We start from the raw sequence: 18,412 nt of genomic DNA, 5'->3' as shown, positions 1-18,412 counted from the left end.
CTGTTGTTGCAGTGGGTTGTGGGAAAGCAGAAACATGCACTGAGCCTTCTGGAGGTGTTGTGGCCTTAATTCATTTGGATTCAGTGGGTTGAGAACAGTGCTGTTCGTGTGACAGCCCTGCAGATCCAAGCTGACGTAGTCGTATCCTGTCATATTTTTCTTCTTCTGTATACTTGTTTCAATATTCTGTACATGATCAGTGGAGACAAAACCTGTGACATATAATCATGTACAGCTCATGAAGAAGCAAAAAAAAAAGCTTCTCAACAGTTATCTCTCAACTGATTGCTCAAATGATAATCATCTGGCCATGACAGCATCTTTGAGGGCTTGCAGTATTTAGTACAACCTGCAACATTTCCACTACATTCTCAGCCTACTTACCCTGGTGACTCCAATGATGGTCAGTACATCTCCTTTACAGAAAGGCAGGTCCTGTTCGTTGGCAGTCTGGAAGTTGTACTTGGCTACACACTCTGTGCCAGTTGACCACGGTGCCTACGTCAAACATTTGAGATAGGAAGCAACATTAAGTCTGTTGTGAATGTGCTCATGTTGTGCAGTTAGCTACAGAAAGACTGAATGAAACCACAACCGATTAAAGGACACATACGCACAACTAAACTAAATTTGTCTCGATATTTACAACCCATAGCTTACAGGAATATTAAGTATCAGTCTGCTATTCAATATCCATATTATAAACTAATTCACAATTGAAACATTCTGTGTATGTGATTAAACTGAACCACATGAATGACACTACAGTCAGAAGGGGTGATGGGAGCTACTGAGATCTGCTAAACTCCTCCTAAAGCTAATTAGCTTAACAGTCTTTTCAGTGTCAATCAGGACTGATTTCACTGCTGCCTCCTATATTTTGGTGGAATAACAGCAAATTACCAACGTTTCAGTTCAACAAAATGGATGTTTTTCATTAGCAGTTAACAGCTACTGTGTTAAAAAACAACAGACAATAAGTACATTTAGTTTTACCTTTAGCTAAGGCTAACTGGCCATCTCATCGGCTAGCTACAGCATTCCTGATATTGGGGTTTGTCCAATATAAAGAGCGGGCTAAACGCTCAAGATAATTGGTAGTAATTGCCATTTTATCAAATTATTAAACAACTGACTGAAATGTGCTGTACTGTTGTTGAGTTTGGACTCATCTCTGCTGCTGGCCTGTCCGAGCTAACTGACTGCTCTGCCCTGTGTCTGCTGGGACAGTCTTTAGCCTCTATGTGACCCCTCACAAGATACAGATATGTACAACAAACAAATGAAACATATCTCACAATGCTGTGCACACAGGTGAGACAATGATCTACCTACCTGTGTGGGTGTGCAGCATCTTTTAAAAAGCTAAAATAATCTGTGACAATGTTCTGTGACATTGCCTGTTCTCTGGCACACGTTAAATGAAGTCATTATACCACAGCTGCTGCCTCAGAATTTGCTTTGCTGAACATTACTTGAAAGGCTGTTCGCACTCATTGTCAGTCAGACTGAAAACTGTAAAAGTGGCGGCTACATGCTTAAAATACAAAAGTAAATGACAGCAAGGATAAGGATCTTTGGTGTATTCGGTTCGCACTGTTAGATCAGCACAGTATTGTGATCAAAAACGCACCACAGTAGAGTGAAAGAGATGAAATGAGAAAGGTAGAGTACAAAGCAGCAGGTGTGAGCGAGCGGGTGAGGTCCTTGTACGAGCTGCTTTATTCCTGAAAACACAAGGCAGAGCTGAACGTGTCTGATGCAGTCTCAGCCAACGCCACATAATGAGTTTGGACCACTGGCGACGACTGCGACTGAGGGAAACGTAAATACAGAAAAACCTTGCTTCTTCACTGTTAATAATTTCCATGTGGTCTCTTGAACCAAAAGATCGGTTTTGTTGGATAGAGGGTATTGCTGGGGAAATTTCCTTGAGGATCTGTAGTAATTTAAGATGTAGCCTAGTGCAACACACAAATCAACTGGGGAAGGAAACCATGAGCTACATTTAACTTTAAGTTGCAGTCACATATTTCAGAGCCAGCGTAGGCTTCCCCGCGTGTGCGCCTCCTGAAAGGACAGTGCCACTAATTATTACGTTTTATTGGGATCTGATAACTTTTAAAATGGTATATTCAGATGCCAAGCATCTTCCCACAATGGCCAACTATAGACAGTATGTCATTAGTGCTTGACATTCAGTTCACCTCCTGCATGACCTATAAGCCACTTTGGTGGTTTACTATATTTGCTTTCTCAAAGTTTTTTTTCCACTGGATTGCTGGATGCTGAGAGTTGAATAACACTCCTGAATTTTCGACCTTTTGGTCACAGGCTGGTGAGATTACCAATAGGTCACAATGCTGTCCCACAAAATATTCCGTGTCAAGAACACTGTGTGACCTCTTGACCTACAGAAACCCACTACATCGCTCTTGAAACATAATCAATCCTGAGCCAGAATCCATGATTCATTATGTTGCTGTACACCACAGAGTTTTCTGTCAGGGTCTGGAGGCTCAAACATGCTGAGTAATCTGACACGGTTATGGACTGCGGTAATACAACATAAATTATTAATTGAAACTTAGATTCATTGTCAGGAACATAATCAAAACTTTAAAAAGCTAGTAAGAAACACAGCATAGGAAAACTGATCCTTGACTATATGCTGGAAAATATCTAATTGCCTCATTTTAGGTGATTACACAAGATTGTAACAGATTCAACATGTTTTTTAAACTGTGAACAAGGTGGTTTTTGAGAAATTTCTCCTGACTGTAGTGAAGCACTGTGGTGTGACAGATAAAAACTACTTGGATCAATAAGGACATGCAACAGCAGCGGATGCAGGAGTGAAAGTAATCCTCCTCTGAAGCTCGCACTCGAGAGGCATTAGTTAAACCACTGAGACAGGCAGGTAAAGTGAAACCACCAAAACTGAGCCTGACACTTTGACGGATGTGTGTGCACCGGCGTGTACATTAATACACTACTACACACTACTTCAGCACCTCAGTGTCTTGTCCAGATTCCCAGTCATGTTCCTGTATGCTCACATTTGTGTATGTGTGTGCATGTTAGTTAACCTTCATACAGTAGTCTCAGTACAGTTGGTACAGTTGGTTTAAGAAAACAAGGCATTTAAAGATGTCACACTGAAACTTCACACTATCTTGTCATTTTACAGACCTAGAGATTCACTGAAAAAATTATGGGCGGATTAATTGGTAATGGAAATGATCATAAGTTGCAGTTAGTTCCATGATCACCTTTAACTTCTACCTTCCTTGCTAATAAGTGTGTTATCTGTGAAGTAGCTGAGTATAACTTCAATTGGATTGCAGCTCTGTAGTACAGTGGGAAACCTCAGTCTTGGTTAAAGACAAAGAATGAAGACATTCTTGGGTGTACAGTCTTGATGTCGGAAACAGCATTTTCACAAAATTATCAACAGTGTCAAAAACAAGCAGATCAAGGAAGAGTGTGGTACTGTGTTGTTTTATGTAGACAAGAGTGAAACTTGTCATCTATATCGAACAAAAGTAATAAAATCTGACAGCCGGTGATGAAAAATATTAACCTCCAGGAAGGTTTGAACTGCAGACAGGGAGGAAAGCTATGATAAAGGAGGGTAACTATTAAGATCAAACTGGGGATGCTGTCACTACTACAAACAGAGGGGACCATGTGAACTGCTTTAGTGACTGTCCCTACAGCAAACTGCACATGGATTTACATGAAGAGCTTTAATATAGCTGATACTCTTTACCACAACACCTTGACACATGAGTACAAAGAAAACGTGCATTTATTCCTTCACCACCAACACTTCAGGCAACAGACAGCTACTGTGAAATCAATAAGCCCCTGACAATACATATAGTAGAGGTGATATGCTGCTAAATGAATGCCAGATGAACTTTTAGTTGCTTTAAATTCTAAATAATGCTCAGAATCAGTTAAAAAAAATGACCAGGTGCTGATCGACATCCCTTCAAATATCATCAACATGGCTGCAAAGAAGCCAACAGGAGCAGATGCTGCTTATTGTGAGCAGCTCCTTGTGTAGATGTGTGCAGTTGTATGGGTAGCTGCGTGGGTAAATCTGAAAATAAAAAAATAACGCAATAACGCAGTGTGTGCTTCACTTACGTGCATCCCAGACATGTTGAAGGGAATTGGGCAGCAGGTGTCCTCAGGCAGGTAGCGGTCACTGTTCAGCTAGTACCATCAGAGCTGTAAAAAAAAAAAAAAAAAAGTATTAGAAATACAATTGGTTTATTTTAGAGGCTGTATCCTGAATTTGATTCTCTACATAACAGATAATTACTGATCTGTCGTCTGCAAGATGCGTATGGAAGAGCGGCAGACACACAGACCTCAGCTGACAAGTGTACGCACTGCTAACATGAACAGGTGCATGTCCACAGAAAGTGAAGTGACAGTGACAGTGAAACCACATCAGCCTTCCCAGGCAAGCAGAAGAGCGACCATTTCAAATGTTTGGTCCTCAAATTGGTATTTCACTTCACTTATGAGCTTCTTCTACAGTTAGGGTTGGCGGTATAGCTGGTGTAGCTTGTAACTCAGAAAATTATGTAGCATGAAATGGATTTGGCTACACCAGAGATGTACAAAGGGTTTTAATGATCACACCACATAAGTGACTGATGGCCATCAATGCAACTGACTGCTTACTGTTTCCCTTTGACTTAATGTTAACCAGGAAGAATCTGCTTCACTTTTATGCTAAAACTAAGAAATGGTGGCTGGAGATAGTACCTCACAGCCAGGACCTAAAGATGAGGAAATACAATATGTCTGTAAGAAAGTGGAATAATTAACAATGCACTCACAGTTGATTTAAAGTATGCATGTCCTTTATATTCCTCTAACGAATAAAGTTTACCTAAGACAGCTAAAACATGCACCGTTAGATAACAAGTGACTTTCTAACTCTGTAAGTATCTTGGTTTTCTAGTCATATATAGATGGATGCAAAACCTGAAATTGTGAAACAGTAAATGAAGGAAGCTTTCTGATGTTAGAAAAGTGTGTCGCGCGTCTTTGCAGCCAATTACTCGACTTTTAAAGGTGACCTTGACACAGTGACAGCAAGGCGAGGGAATGAGGGAGAGAGCTGTCGACAGAGAAAGAAGAGGGGGGAAGAGCGATAAAGAACGGAGAGACATAAACTGTGAACTGTACGTGATGAGAGAACACACCTGGGTCTCTGTTCACACCTAAAAAGAGTCCATGTGTGGGGATGGATGTGTGTGCCCAGGAGAGCATGTGTGTCAAATGTGTGTCTGAGTCCTTACAAAGTGTGTGTGTGTTTCTTTTTTTTTTTTAATTTAAATTGTAATCCTTCATGGTTAATCAGTGGCAGCATACTAAACATTAGAACAGTTTGGAAGTGTAACAGTATCTGAAAAAGGCCTCCTGCAGTAGTCTCCATTCAAAGCATCTCAGTTCCGACCAGCCAAGAGAACAGGAAGTTGAAATGGGGAGGGAGAAGGAGGAAGTAGCTGACATGTATTTTCCAGTACTTCGTATGAGGCAGGGAGGGGGCTGTAGCTGGAGTCCAATGTGAGCGTGGGTTCTCTGGTCACTGCCTCGCATTACACTGACTGCAGCCAACGGAGTCACGTCAGAACAGATCAATAAACACAGAAAACAAAGCACTGCACACAACTTCAGTGTAATCCATAGCTTAATTCTTCTAGCAAAGAACGTGTTCTGTAACATCTCCGCTGCACGTCTGAAGTGGATACAATTAACAAGAGGCCATGCCTTTCACTCTGATTCAGTCTGTTTCATGGACGGTGACGTTTGGTCCACTGAGCGCAAGCCAGTTGTTTTCCACTTAGTGCTTGGTGTAATTTTAGAGCCATGAAAATGATGCACCTCCTTCAGAGGGCCTAGTTACTGGCTAGCATGTGCCCTGAGAGCGTCTATGGCCAAGCTTCACAGCACTGCCATATCCTGTGTTGAAACAGGAAGCAGACTAATTGCAGACCATTGCAGATCTGTATGCAAACTGACAAAGCCAAATATATCCCAGGCCAGGCTGCTCTGCTGCACCCAGAGGGCACCCGCTTCTTTCCCTTTGCCATTCTTTACTTCTAGAGCAGCGATGCTGGAACAGAGCAGCGCTGCTCACCAACCCACAGCCACACTGGCGAACCAACAGAGGAGAGACAAGTGAGTGCTATTCTTATCTCTCTCCTGTGCTGAGGAATGCCTTCGAGCTATTCAAGAGCTTCAGCATCACACTGCTCACATCGCTCTCCTTAAGGTATTCAAGTGGTGCTCACTAAAGTCTGTTGGTCTATTCGCTGTCCTATAGCAGACTGCAGAGCAGTGCCTCTGTAAGCACTTTGGTACCAAGAATATTCTTCCAAAACCCATACTGAAAACGGACGCATTGTGATAGCATACATGTTTGATGCCGAAAGAGACAGCTTGAATAGTACTACTCCTCCAAGTGTTATGCTACTGTATGATGCAGCATCACCCTTGCTGAATATCTATGTAGAAACCAAAGACTGTGCGCAGACCAACAAAGGCACTGCGTCGGGAAAAAAAGGCAATGAGGCTACACATGTTTGGGCGTGTTGCTACAGTTACTGGTCAGAAGACAAAATACAAGCCAAGAAGCAAGATGCTGAACAAGTTATGTCTTTCAAATGGGATTTTACTGCTCTGCAAAGTTATCACCGTAGTGATGACTTGCTCCTCTCTCGATGCTTTTAATATAAACATTAAATTAGCAATGCTAAATGGTATTAGGTATTATACCTGTTGTGTGGGCTTGCATCAATTTGATTGGCTTGGACTGGATACAAAATGCTTCTGGCTAATGTAATTTCTATTCTAACCACGATTCAGGACCAGCTGGGTGCTAGACTCCAACTATATGGCTCTTCATATTTTAAGGTCACACATCAAAGTATACATTTAGCATTCTAGTTCGCTCCAGCTGTACCACACACGAGTGGAAATCACTTCCTTCTCCACTCCCCTCCACCTAATTTTCTCCTTCTGTGCAACAGGAGCTGCCGGTGACAGCCGGGGCAACACACTGGGAAGTGCGACATCAAAGGCTCCGGTTAACATCACTCAGAGCGCAGCGCAGCCTTTTTCAGTGCTATGCCAGATGACAGCGACAGTTTGTGTCTTATGTGCTATTTTCATTGTAACTAATACAGCGTTCTACTTAAAGCACGTCTTTGTGCTGCAGCCGACTGCTCTGGAAGTGCTTTGATGAATGCAGAAGAAAGTGATATGTGGGGTCCTGTTGCTCATCTACAAAATACTTTATGTCTGCATGATTGTTTCAGCGCAGTAATATTTTATTGCACTGTGCCTCGAAGACAGATTCATTACACTGAGAATAAAGCAAAGATAACTTATGTCCTGAATCCTGAAGCTATGCTTTGTTCAACACAAAGCATAGCTTCGTTGAGCATTCAGAGAACATTCGATGGGAAGCCCTCGTCTTTGCTCTGAAGGCCTTTTCAGACACAAAATGTGAGATGCACTCGCCCCTAGCTTCAGCCGTTGTCAGCCAGCTTGCGGTCAAAGTTCACCAAAAATTAATTTGGGTCTCTGCTTGTCCTAACGGTTTCTTTTCCAGCAGTTTGATCATACCTTCTCATTATGCAACGCGCTTCTCTTCATGCAGTTGGAATTTGTTAGAATTTAGACATAATTTTACATTTTGTTAAAAAAAAAATAAAAAAAAACACAAGACATATAAGCTGTTCTGAAACTGGATGAGAGACTGACTTGATCCACTGACAGTAGAGACAATGATGATAGAGGAACAGCAAATTTGCCCATTCATAATTGTTAGTGCTGCCACGAAACTAGGCTCATCTACATTAAATCACCATGTTACAATAGCACCCGTCTTCAGGTTTCTTGTCAGTGGAGCTGATTTGTGTTTTGATGGAGTTAAGAGCCTTCTACCTCCATATTTTTGCTTTCGTAGCAGGTCGCAATTTACAGTTCAGGACATTTAGCTTACACTCTAATCCAGCTCTTACCATCTGACATTCAGCCCAAGAATCACAGCGCTGTTTGTACTGGACACTGCTGATTGTTGCTCTGTCAGCTTTCCCTGGATAACTAAAAGCTTGAACAGAAATCATCAGAGAGGGCTGGTGTTTAAGTCAAACTGCTGTTGTCAGTTTCTAAAACTACTGTGGCAAAGCCTCGGGTTATACAAACAGAAGACTGGCTCGAGCAGGCCCGTGGCCGTCCACAGATTACAGTCCCACTAGCACAGCGTCTACCATAGGTTATAAAAGTCCACTTTTACTTGGGGTGACAATTTAGCTTGGCCCAGATATATGGCTGTTTAAATCAGGATGCCATTAATTGTCCTGAGGGAAATTCAATTTACTGAGCCAGCATTTGACAGCACATCCCATAGCACTCAACAAGGGACAGCCTTATATATATGAACCAGTAAACAAAATTCCCATCAAATTCCATGTCTGCTTAGTCAAGTAATGCTACACAAGAGCTGTGTGCTGCAGAGAGAGAACTGAACACTAAACGTTTTTATATTGGCTATAACACAGCCGCGCGTCACTTCTCTCAGAATGCATTTTTTTTTTCTCTAAATGATCAGCTTTTCTACATTAGTAAAACAATACCCTCAGATTGATACTGAAGTTTTGCCAAAAGTTTTTTCAGCCTTCTATTACTCACATGGGCAACAAGTAGGAGAAGGCAAAGTTCCCTATAAATCAAATTCAGGCCACGACTGTCAACCACATATTCAGTCATGAACTAGATAAGACTGGCACATGTACTTTGTGGTTAATGCCATTTTGAATTAGTTCATCTAGTATCATTATTATCTATCTTCTAATCTACATAGTTTATGCAGTGTATTTGGCTAACTGATTTGAAAATGAGAGCCACAGTATGTTAAGTCGACTTCAGGTGCAGACAAAGAAACCTGCTCATGCACAGCCCTGTCTGTGACTAACTGACTTCCTGTATGATCTGACTGCTTGGTAACAGCTGGGAGGACGCACACAATCACCTATACTTTCATCCGCAAACAACAACAACGCATATATAATTTCAATTCTAGGATTGTACAACAACGTTTGGTATACTGTAAATAGTCTGTCCATTTTTAACCATGACACAACTTACTTAACTTTTAAAAAGGGATTTAAGGCAGCATCTCAAGCATAAGGCAGCTATGGCTGTTGAACTTTGACTCAGTACATTTGTATGGTGGAGCGTGCTAGCAGTAAAAGAAACGGGTGAAAAGTATGGAAATGTGACCTACTGGGTATGCAAATATACACTCTCATGGTGCTGGAGGCTCTGCAGAGTGGACAGCATGGAACTGTCAACAACAAATGACTCCTGGCTGCATCACATTTCCCCATATGTAAAGTACTTGACAGCAGTTCTGTTTGCAACTGCAAATAATGAACACATAGAGGCGAATCATGGCATACAGGGAACAAATATGATAGCCCTGTTTGGGAAATATGGAAATACAGACATGTGTACAAAAGTGCAGTTGCCATGTTTCATATTCAACACAATTTGCATCTTACCTCAGTCACCGCTTCACATTTACATTACAGACATTCACCTGAGGGCGACAGGCACTTGCAAATGAGCGCGCATGTAAGAGTACTGTTGTCGATTTCTGACAGATCAGACACATTGCTATTTTGTAATTACAAGATAAACTCTTCATCTATTTGAGCAATCTGCTGTTCAAAGTGTGAGCTTTGGCTGCCAGCAATAAAAATATTGCCCGATCAAAACAAATTCTAAAAGGTCATTTTAAGTGCAAACCAATGATAAGTGCAAGTCTAACAATAAGGAACACACACAGAAACAACAAACAACCTCTAAAAGCTTGTGGCTAACCAGACAATGTCTTCATTAAATCACAGCGAAGAGCAAGACCAACAGGCTGCCAGCTGAGCGGGAGGCAGCAGATAGAAACGGTCACCCCATATGTGGCCGAGTGTCAGAAAAAACACCGAGTCAAGTTTTAATAAACCCAACAACCTCTTGACTTTTTTGTACCAAGCACAAAAAACAAAAACGCATATGCTATAACGTAGCATGGCTGTAGCTGTATTTAAAGAAGTGGGAGAGCATATCAAAATGGCCACACACAAGCACAGCAGCCTCTCTTTGTGTCCAGCTCTCTCCCTGCATCGGCAACTATGTGGATGTATGTGTGCGTACATCTGTGTGAGAGGAACCAGGAAGTGGGCTCCAATTAGAGCAAATGCAGAGAGATAATGTACCCAGAGATGGAAGCTGTATCCTCAGACATGGAGCAGGCCTCTGTGTCCCCATGTCCTTTTCATCTTGATGAGCCATCTCCCACCACAGCAGGCAGTCACTACTGGGCCTCCACACGCTTCAGTGATCACATGACTCTGACAGACAGTGTTCAGTGCAGGGATGAGGCAAAACCACCACCATGGAACACAACTTCTCCACCAAAAGCGAAGCAAACAGTGTTTTTCCAAAACAACATTAAAATAAGGTGGTATTTAAAACTTGTGATTTTGATTCTGATGCTTGATATGAATAGCCGCTGATCCTTGCTCCAGTCAGCTTCTTGGCTCTCTGCTTTCAAATGTGAAATCATTTGAAGTGAAATTAAAGCTGTGGCATGTTCAACTGGAAAGAGGCAACTAAAGCCTGCTGTGACATCTGAATATGCTGCTGAGTGTGAAAACTCCTTCAGGCATTTGGTGAGAGGTTTCAGGACACGAAAAGTAAACAAAAGGAAATGAACATGTTTGTGATGCCTTTTAATGTGGAGCCAGCTGATGTGCCTGACAACCTACAACATGAAGTCATTGAGCTGTAAAGTAACAACAAGCTCAAAGTCAGGCAGAACAACCTCCCTCCGCTCGAAGTTTGCATCTCTGTGATATGTTACTTAGCTACTTTCTTTAGATACTTTCTTTATTGTACTTGATAGTATACTTTAAAGCTCATTTGTGTGCTTTAAAGTATAAATGCATGCATGTCACCTCGTGCATGTCACCTCCATTCTGAGGTGACATGCACTGAAGTGTCATTTATACCATGTAAGATACTCCCTAATCTCCGGGTACATCAATCATGAAGTACCTACATCTGTCAGGTATTCAATATACTCTATTCGCCAATAAATGACATATTCTGACAAATCTGATGGTGCAGTTTTGCTGCTAAGCTTGTGCGAGCAGATCTGCAGCTTGAAAATATGTTCCTCAGTTAATACTTAGTGGAGAGGTAATAACACTAATGCTGACAATTATCTTGGAACACATGCTGGGCCATTGATTTAGTCAGCAGGAACAATTAACCACAAATCACACCACTAGTCAAACTGTCAAAGATTGGAATTAAATAAATATACTAATTAGAGATGTCCGATATTATCGGCCCATATTCATTATCGGCCGATAATAGCTTAAAATTTTAATATCGGTATCGGATTTTTTAATGCCTCAAAACCCCGATAAAATAATGCTTGCGTTTCACCCAAATAGTGCCTATTGGCTCCTGAAACGTTTGTCTGCGCAAATTTGATGACATCATCAAGCTGCGCCCACAAACACTAGTTGCTGCAGTGACAAACTTTCTCGCTGGCAAGTTGCAACATGTCAGTGGTTTGGAATTATTTTCAAGTGTCTCCGTCGGACGTTAAAGTTGCTATTTGCAATGAATGCAAAGCTTCAGTTATGCGAGGTGGGACCAAGATTTCTGCCTTCGGTACATCTAATTTAATCTCCCACCTCAGGATAAACCATGCAGAGAGTTACGAGAGATTTGTGCAGCAAAGCAATGAAAAGAAACAGAGCCCGGCGGGACAGAAACAAACGACTCAGATGCAGATGACGCTCAAAGAGTCCAACGAGAAAAGACAGAAATACGCCAAGGACCACCCCAGGGCAAAAGCCATCAATAGGAAAATAATCGAATGTATTGCACTGGATAACCAGCCATTCTCAATCGTACAAGACACCGGATTCACTAAACTTGTGGAGTTCCTCGAGCCACGCTTCACCATGCCCAGCCGCAGGTATTTAACAGACGTTTGTTTGCCCGAGTTGCACAGAGTTGTTTACAGCCACGTCGAGAAGTTAATAGCTGAGGCTGTATCAATTAGCTTCACAACAGATATATGGTCTTCCAGCGTTAGCCAGGTTAGCATGTTGAGCTTGACTGCTCAATGGCTAGACAACGACTTTGTGTTGAAGAAGTCTGTGCTTCATTCCCAAGAGTGCCGCGGCTCTCACACGGCAGAAGCAATCGCATCGGCCTTTGAAGGCATGTTTGAAACGTGGAAAATCCCCAAAGAAATTGTGCACGTAGTTGTCCGAGACAACGCGCGTAACATAGCTAAAGCTGCGTCGGAGTTTGGTGTCCCAAGTCTGCCCTGCATGGCACATACTTTGCAGCTCGCTGTGAATGGAGGTGCCCTGTCTCAGCGCAGTATTGCAGATGCTCTGGCCGTGGGGAGGCGAGTGGTGGGACACTTTAAGCATTCGCCACTTGCTTACAGTCGTTTTGAAGACATACAAAAAGAACTCAAAATGCCAGTGAAAAAACTGCAACAAGACGTCTCCACCAGGTGGAATTCCACCTATTATATGATGCAGAGCCTGGTGGAGCAAAAGAGGGCTTTAAGTGCATATGCTGCTGATCATGAACTACCCACAACATTGACAGCATCTCATTGGGGCATTATGGAGAAGGTCGTCAACCTCCTGCAACCCTTTGAGCAGCTAACCAGGGCCATCAGCTCTGCAGAGGCCACTGCTGCAGATGTCATTCCTGGTGTGGTGTCACTGACACGACTGCTTGCCAAGACCGATGAATCAGACAAAGGTGTGCAAACAGCCAAACATACCCTATTGGAAGCTGTCCGCAAACGATTTGATGGTGTGCAAACCGAACCTCTCTATGCAATTGCAACCATGGTTGACGCTCGCTACAAAGACCGTTATTTTGACCCGGATAAGAAGGAGGGAGCACGGAATATGCTGCTGAAAGTTGTCGACGAAATCGCCAGTGTGGGCTGTGATCAGCAAGAAGAGGCTGCTGGTGCCAGTGCAGGTGATCCAGGCCAGGAGGACCAGTACCACCCACCTAAGAAGGCCCGAGCTGGGAGTCTGTTGGACATGTATGAAGAAATTATCACAGAGAATGATGTCACCAATCCCACTACAGGCGACTTGGCATTGCAGGTGAGTACATGATAAATTTTGTCAGCAGATTTGTTGAATGCTTCACATGAAAATGAAATAAACAGACACTTGTAGTGCTTTGAATAAAACATTTAAATTGTTCTGTTTTTGTGTTTGTTTTTTTTTTTTTTCTTTTCCCTTTTAATTTTCATTTAGGTTCATGCATACCTGGGAGAAGCCACCATCCCCAAGACGGCATGCCCTTTCAAGTACTGGAGCTCCACCCAGATCCGCTTCCCTGCACTTGCCCAAGTTGCACGCAAGTACCTCACTGCACCCTGTACCAGCATAGACAGTGAGCGGCTGTTCAGCGCTGTCTCCCATGTCATAGACGAAAAGAGAAATCGCATACACTGCGACAATGCTGAGATGCTTATTTTCATTCAGAAAAATCTACCTCTCACATATATGGACAAGGGAAAAAATTAGACCAGTCATATAGGCGAGACAGCATCAGTCTTTTAGTCTCATTTGTTGCACTTTAAAGGAGGGTTATGTTTACTAGTCTGGACTGAAGCTATTTTTTGTGCCTTTCTTGTTTTATTTGCACATGTTGTTACTTATTGAAAGAACAGGGTGGATTGAGCCCATTGTATGTTTTCTATTTTATTTACGAAGGGCAGGCAGTCTTTTAGCCCTGTTCATTGCACTTATACTAAGGAGGGTTTTATTTACTACTCCAGAAGGTTTGGACTCAAATGTTGTGCTTTCTTTGTTTTTATTGCACACTACCTTAAGGTTGCATATCTTTGTTGTTGCTCATGTAGAGCAGTGCTGATTGAGCCCAGTTTATAACTTCAATGTTTGTACAGAATTAGCCCAAGTAATGGGCTAGGGACACAGGCAGCTTACACCTTTTTAAATGTTTTTTTTGGTACTTCACTTGCCTGAAGTATTTTTTTTGTAGCTTAAACAAATGTGCAGTTTACAAAATTGTACAGTTTATTTTGCACATTGTTATTGACTCATATTTGTGCATTCATTCAATTAAGGTGATTACGTTGTGGTTAAAGATGCAGTTCATGATACGTCCAACCAACGCAGGCTCATTTATCATAGAAAAAAAGCAATGTCATATACTATGCCTGTTATTTTAGTTGATTTAAGATGCAGATATGCTGCACATAACTGTTCAGGTAAAATCAATGTTTTATTTGTGAACTCAAATTTGCTCTATTTGTTCTGAGCATAGAGATTCTCAGGGAATTACAAAAAGAAAAATAAACATGGCACTTTTTCCCTAAATGAAGTTGAAGTATTTCTTATTTTGCACAATGTTAACATTTGGAAAGTCTTGTTCCATTCAAGAATATATCCAGTGGTGTATTAAAATTAAGCATGTTGTGTTAGTTCCACAACAGGAGATATGTGATGTTACCTAAATTAGTTTTGAGTAAAAAATAACCCATATATCGGTATCGGCTGATATCGGTATCGGAAATTGAGAGTTGGACAATATCGGCATATCGGTTATCGGCAAAAAAGCCAATATCGGACATCCCTAATACTAATACTAAATATAAACTCTGAAAAGTTGTCACTACTGTGCCAGGGAGGGAACTAGAGTTGAGTAAGTATTCTGGTACAAACAGGTGCATGGAGGGGACACTGAAATCACAAGTAGAGCAGGGAGACAGAAGAGAGCTGCGAGGCATGATAAATAATAAAGGAGAAGATCATGGGGCAAAAGGAAGTTACTGTGACTGTGGCTTACTCAATCATTACAAGTGTGTGCCTGCCTCTGCCATCTGCCACATGAAGCATTTCTAGCCATCTTCACCTTTTTTTAGCTGTGGTGCTGCTTCACTGTGCCACAGAAACTCTTTCCCTGTTCTCCTTCACTCTTTGGCTCAGCGGCAGCAGAAAGGAAGACAGACGCAGTCCTCTGGGCTGAGGTTGTTTTGTGGCCTTTGAAACATTTGTTTAACTTTAAAATACTGCCCAACACAACCAGAGACTTCTAGCATCCACCAGCAGCTGCACTACAGGGATTAGACATGCATAAGTGCCTTGCTCAAGGGTATCTCGCGTTTAATCGTTGAGGGCGGAGAGGAAGGCAAGATTAATGACAGATTTACCAGATGGCTCAGAGATTTGAACCAACAACCTTCAGTGCACACTTCTGTAACTACATCACGTTACTGGCTTTACTTTATCAAACATCCACTTGTCCTGCTCCCTCTAACGGACAGCAGTAAGACATGACGGCTTGAATCAGCCGGGATATGTTAGATACACCATTTGTCACTCCCGGACGTGACCAGCAAGACCAACAAAGAGCACTGGGATGGTCTACTGGAATGCTGAACTGTACAACAGGGCTAAAAAATAAGAAAATCACATCCTTTCGTTGCAGTAGAGCAAAGGAGTCATGTGCGTGTCTAATCCACAGCTGTCATCCCCCATTTTTATCTAACGGAATGAAAAATAGAGCAGCACGACAGAGAAACCTCTCCCACCAAAGACAAGACAGACAGACAGACAGACAGACAGAGAGGTGGGGAGACAGGCAGCCCTCCTGCCTGCCTCTCTGACGTAACAAGTGACAGGCTCGGGCTTGCCGCTGATGACAGATTACAAAAAGCAGGGAGGCAGGAAGTGGAAGAAAGAAAGGAAGAGGGACAGAGAACCAGCCCCCGCCCCCCTCTACAGCTCTGGGAGGCTGCTGGACTGGAGAAAGCAGAAGGGAGGAAGGGTAGTGGTGACAGCTTATTGTTTGAGCTCTGTGTGCTGTGGTTCCAGTCTCAGCGCACACTCATCCAGGCCCGGCTATTTATATCCTCTCAATATCCATGCAGGCGGAGGCAGGCTGCAGTCGTTTTCATAAATGCATACATTATGGAGACGCTGCATTAACGACTTTGCCTGCTGTGAGTGAGCACTGCTTGTACCACTTTTCTTTCAGGATTTCCCTCTTTACTTTTGGGCGATTTTGGGTGCTCTATCCAAGATTGTCAGCTGTTTTACTGTTTTTAGAAACACATGTGTACAAGTAAAAAAATAAAGAACCATTCACTCCAGGGAAGTAAAAGCCTCACAAAGATCTAATTCTTTGACAACGCTTTTGACTGTACGGTACCAAATACATTAAAGAGGCCGTCAATCAATGTAGCATTGCATTTTCATGAAACCGGGGGACTTCTTAACTACAGATTAAACAAAGAATGATGCAAATCAAATCAGCAGAAGCTGAGATATCCTGTCTTTCAGTACCCAGAAGGGGTCAAGCACATAACACTGAACCCTACGTTTCCCATAATTCATCTCAACAGCATCTGTCATGAGCTTTCATGATCATGACAACCATTGAAGATGTTATACAAGCATTTTCACAGGCTGTACAGTTCTCCTCGTGACCAATGAACTGAACGTAATGATGGAGTGCCTCCTTAAAGTTCATTCCTCTCAGCTCGTCAAACTAACAACGCAGAGTAACATTGTGGACAAGGATGGGGTTACTCTCAAATACTGAAAATGCACTTGCAGAGAGACAAAAACTTGTTAGATAAATGTATTGTTCGTGCGAGTCTCTTTAAGAGAAATACATATATATTATCCTTACCTATGTATGATTTTTACTGTAGCAGCAGGCAGCCCATACTAGCTTCCATCATTTGAGAATACTGAATACTGACATATCAACAAATAGCAATAGCTGTATCTTCACTGCAATGAGCAATACGAAGAACTCTACTTAGGTTCTTGGAAAATGTGATGGAGATTTTTTTATTATCTTTCCCTATTTCACATTATATAAACAAAAAAGATTAACTGAATAATGGATAAAATAATTGGAAGATTAATCAACAATGAAAATGACAGTTGCCTCAGTACCTACGTGCTGGATTAAAGACAAACTCAGCTCATCACCTACAACTGTCTTCTTTGAACATGCAGCAATGAGAGTTAAAGAATTAAAGCGGAACATGCTCAGAGGGACAGTAACAACAATGCATGTGTGCTCATGGCTGTATTCCTTGGCTCCATCCATCCATTAGCTATTGCGTGTCAAATGAAGAGCCGGTGTTGTTGGTGGAGGTACAGATATGTCTGTGTTGAAGGACAGAACGACTGAGAACTACTCTGACCTGAATGCAAAATAATATGCTGAGGCAGGTAAGAGCAGGAAGCTCCTGAAGGGGATGCAGGATGCCTAAGGGTAGTGGGATTCTGGGAGGCTCGGTGCCCTTCTGACAAGACATCTGCATGGCAGGTGCATGTGTGCATACATGAGCACACATACACACACACTTTCTCTTCAGACTTTGCTTGTCCTGTCAATGGTACTGAACTCTCACTGACAACATACACACAACCACAAAAGTACACACAAAATGCCCCTCATCCTCTGGCGTAATATATGCTCCAACTTACATACATATGCATACGCATTCTTCAACCGTGACCTAATGTACGCTGTCTCTCAAACGTGCACACACACACATACAGAAGTGGCTTCGAACATCCCAGGGGGTGAGACAGAATGAGTGAGGAGGAAGGGGGGAAGCTGCTTGCGGCTGCTTTTGCTGCCTCTCAGCCTCCTTTGATGGCAGCACATGACAAGTCCTCCATTCAGACCAGAGGAGGAGGAGACGAGGAGGCAAAGCACGGGGATGGAGACACAAAGAATGTCATTAGCAGCAGCAACAGCAGGGTGCTGGTACAATATGGCAGCGGCATTAGTGGTGACTGCAGCTCCAAATCTCTTAAATAAAAGAAGCATTCATTGGCAGCAGCACTGACACCATGGAGGAAAATCAGACTCAGTGGACTAAAAAGAGGGGACTGAGGGAGGAGAGAGGCACATAGGGAGAAAATGGGGACTGGGAGGGTGCGGCTAAAAGCAAAATCCAAACTGCAAAGGACACTGGAATACAATTTGGCTCAAAACTGAGCTTGTACACCTGAGCAGAGAGGAATCACAAATTGACAAAGAAATTGACTATTTGCAGATTCAGCCTATAAACACGAAGGCAGACACAGACAGACTTGGTTAGCAGAGAGAGAGCATGAATCCAGAGAACTGTACTTTCTTCTAAAAGCTGAGACACACTCATCAGGTGATCACATTCAACCAGCATGTGGGCAAACACAAGGGCAGACAGTGGTCCTCCTTAACTGCAGCGTTTTACTTTGAACTACAGGTTTTGCTTCAGCTG

The 18,412-nt window shown here is 42.5% G+C and overlaps 2 protein-coding genes across 2 annotated transcripts in view; one reads left to right on the top strand and one right to left on the bottom strand.

Moving 5' to 3' along the window:
• cskl (c-src tyrosine kinase-like) overlaps positions 1–18,412 on the bottom strand; it is a 48,835-nt gene that overhangs the window by 13,994 nt on the left and 16,429 nt on the right. The window contains exons 2-3 of the mRNA XM_076744970.1: positions 4,156–4,239; positions 385–498 (exon numbers count right to left, since the gene is read on the bottom strand). Coding sequence (XP_076601085.1) covers positions 385–498; positions 4,156–4,170 — 129 coding nt within the window. The 5' untranslated portion in view covers positions 4,171–4,239. The remainder of the gene's footprint in view (positions 1–384; positions 499–4,155; positions 4,240–18,412) is intronic.
• LOC143329096 (zinc finger BED domain-containing protein 4-like) lies at positions 11,528–14,500 on the top strand. The gene is made up of 2 exons (XM_076744853.1): positions 11,528–13,253; positions 13,410–14,500. The coding sequence occupies exons 1-2, from the start codon at positions 11,664–11,666 to the stop codon at positions 13,680–13,682; spliced, it is 1,863 nt and encodes a 620-aa protein (XP_076600968.1). The 5' UTR covers positions 11,528–11,663; the 3' UTR covers positions 13,683–14,500.

The sequence above is a fragment of the Chaetodon auriga genome, chromosome 1, assembly GCF_051107435.1.
Source record: "Chaetodon auriga isolate fChaAug3 chromosome 1, fChaAug3.hap1, whole genome shotgun sequence".
NCBI lineage: Eukaryota > Metazoa > Chordata > Actinopteri > Chaetodontiformes > Chaetodontidae > Chaetodon > Chaetodon auriga.
Note: the sequence above shows the minus strand (reverse complement) of the source record. Positions and strands in the feature narration are given on the sequence as shown.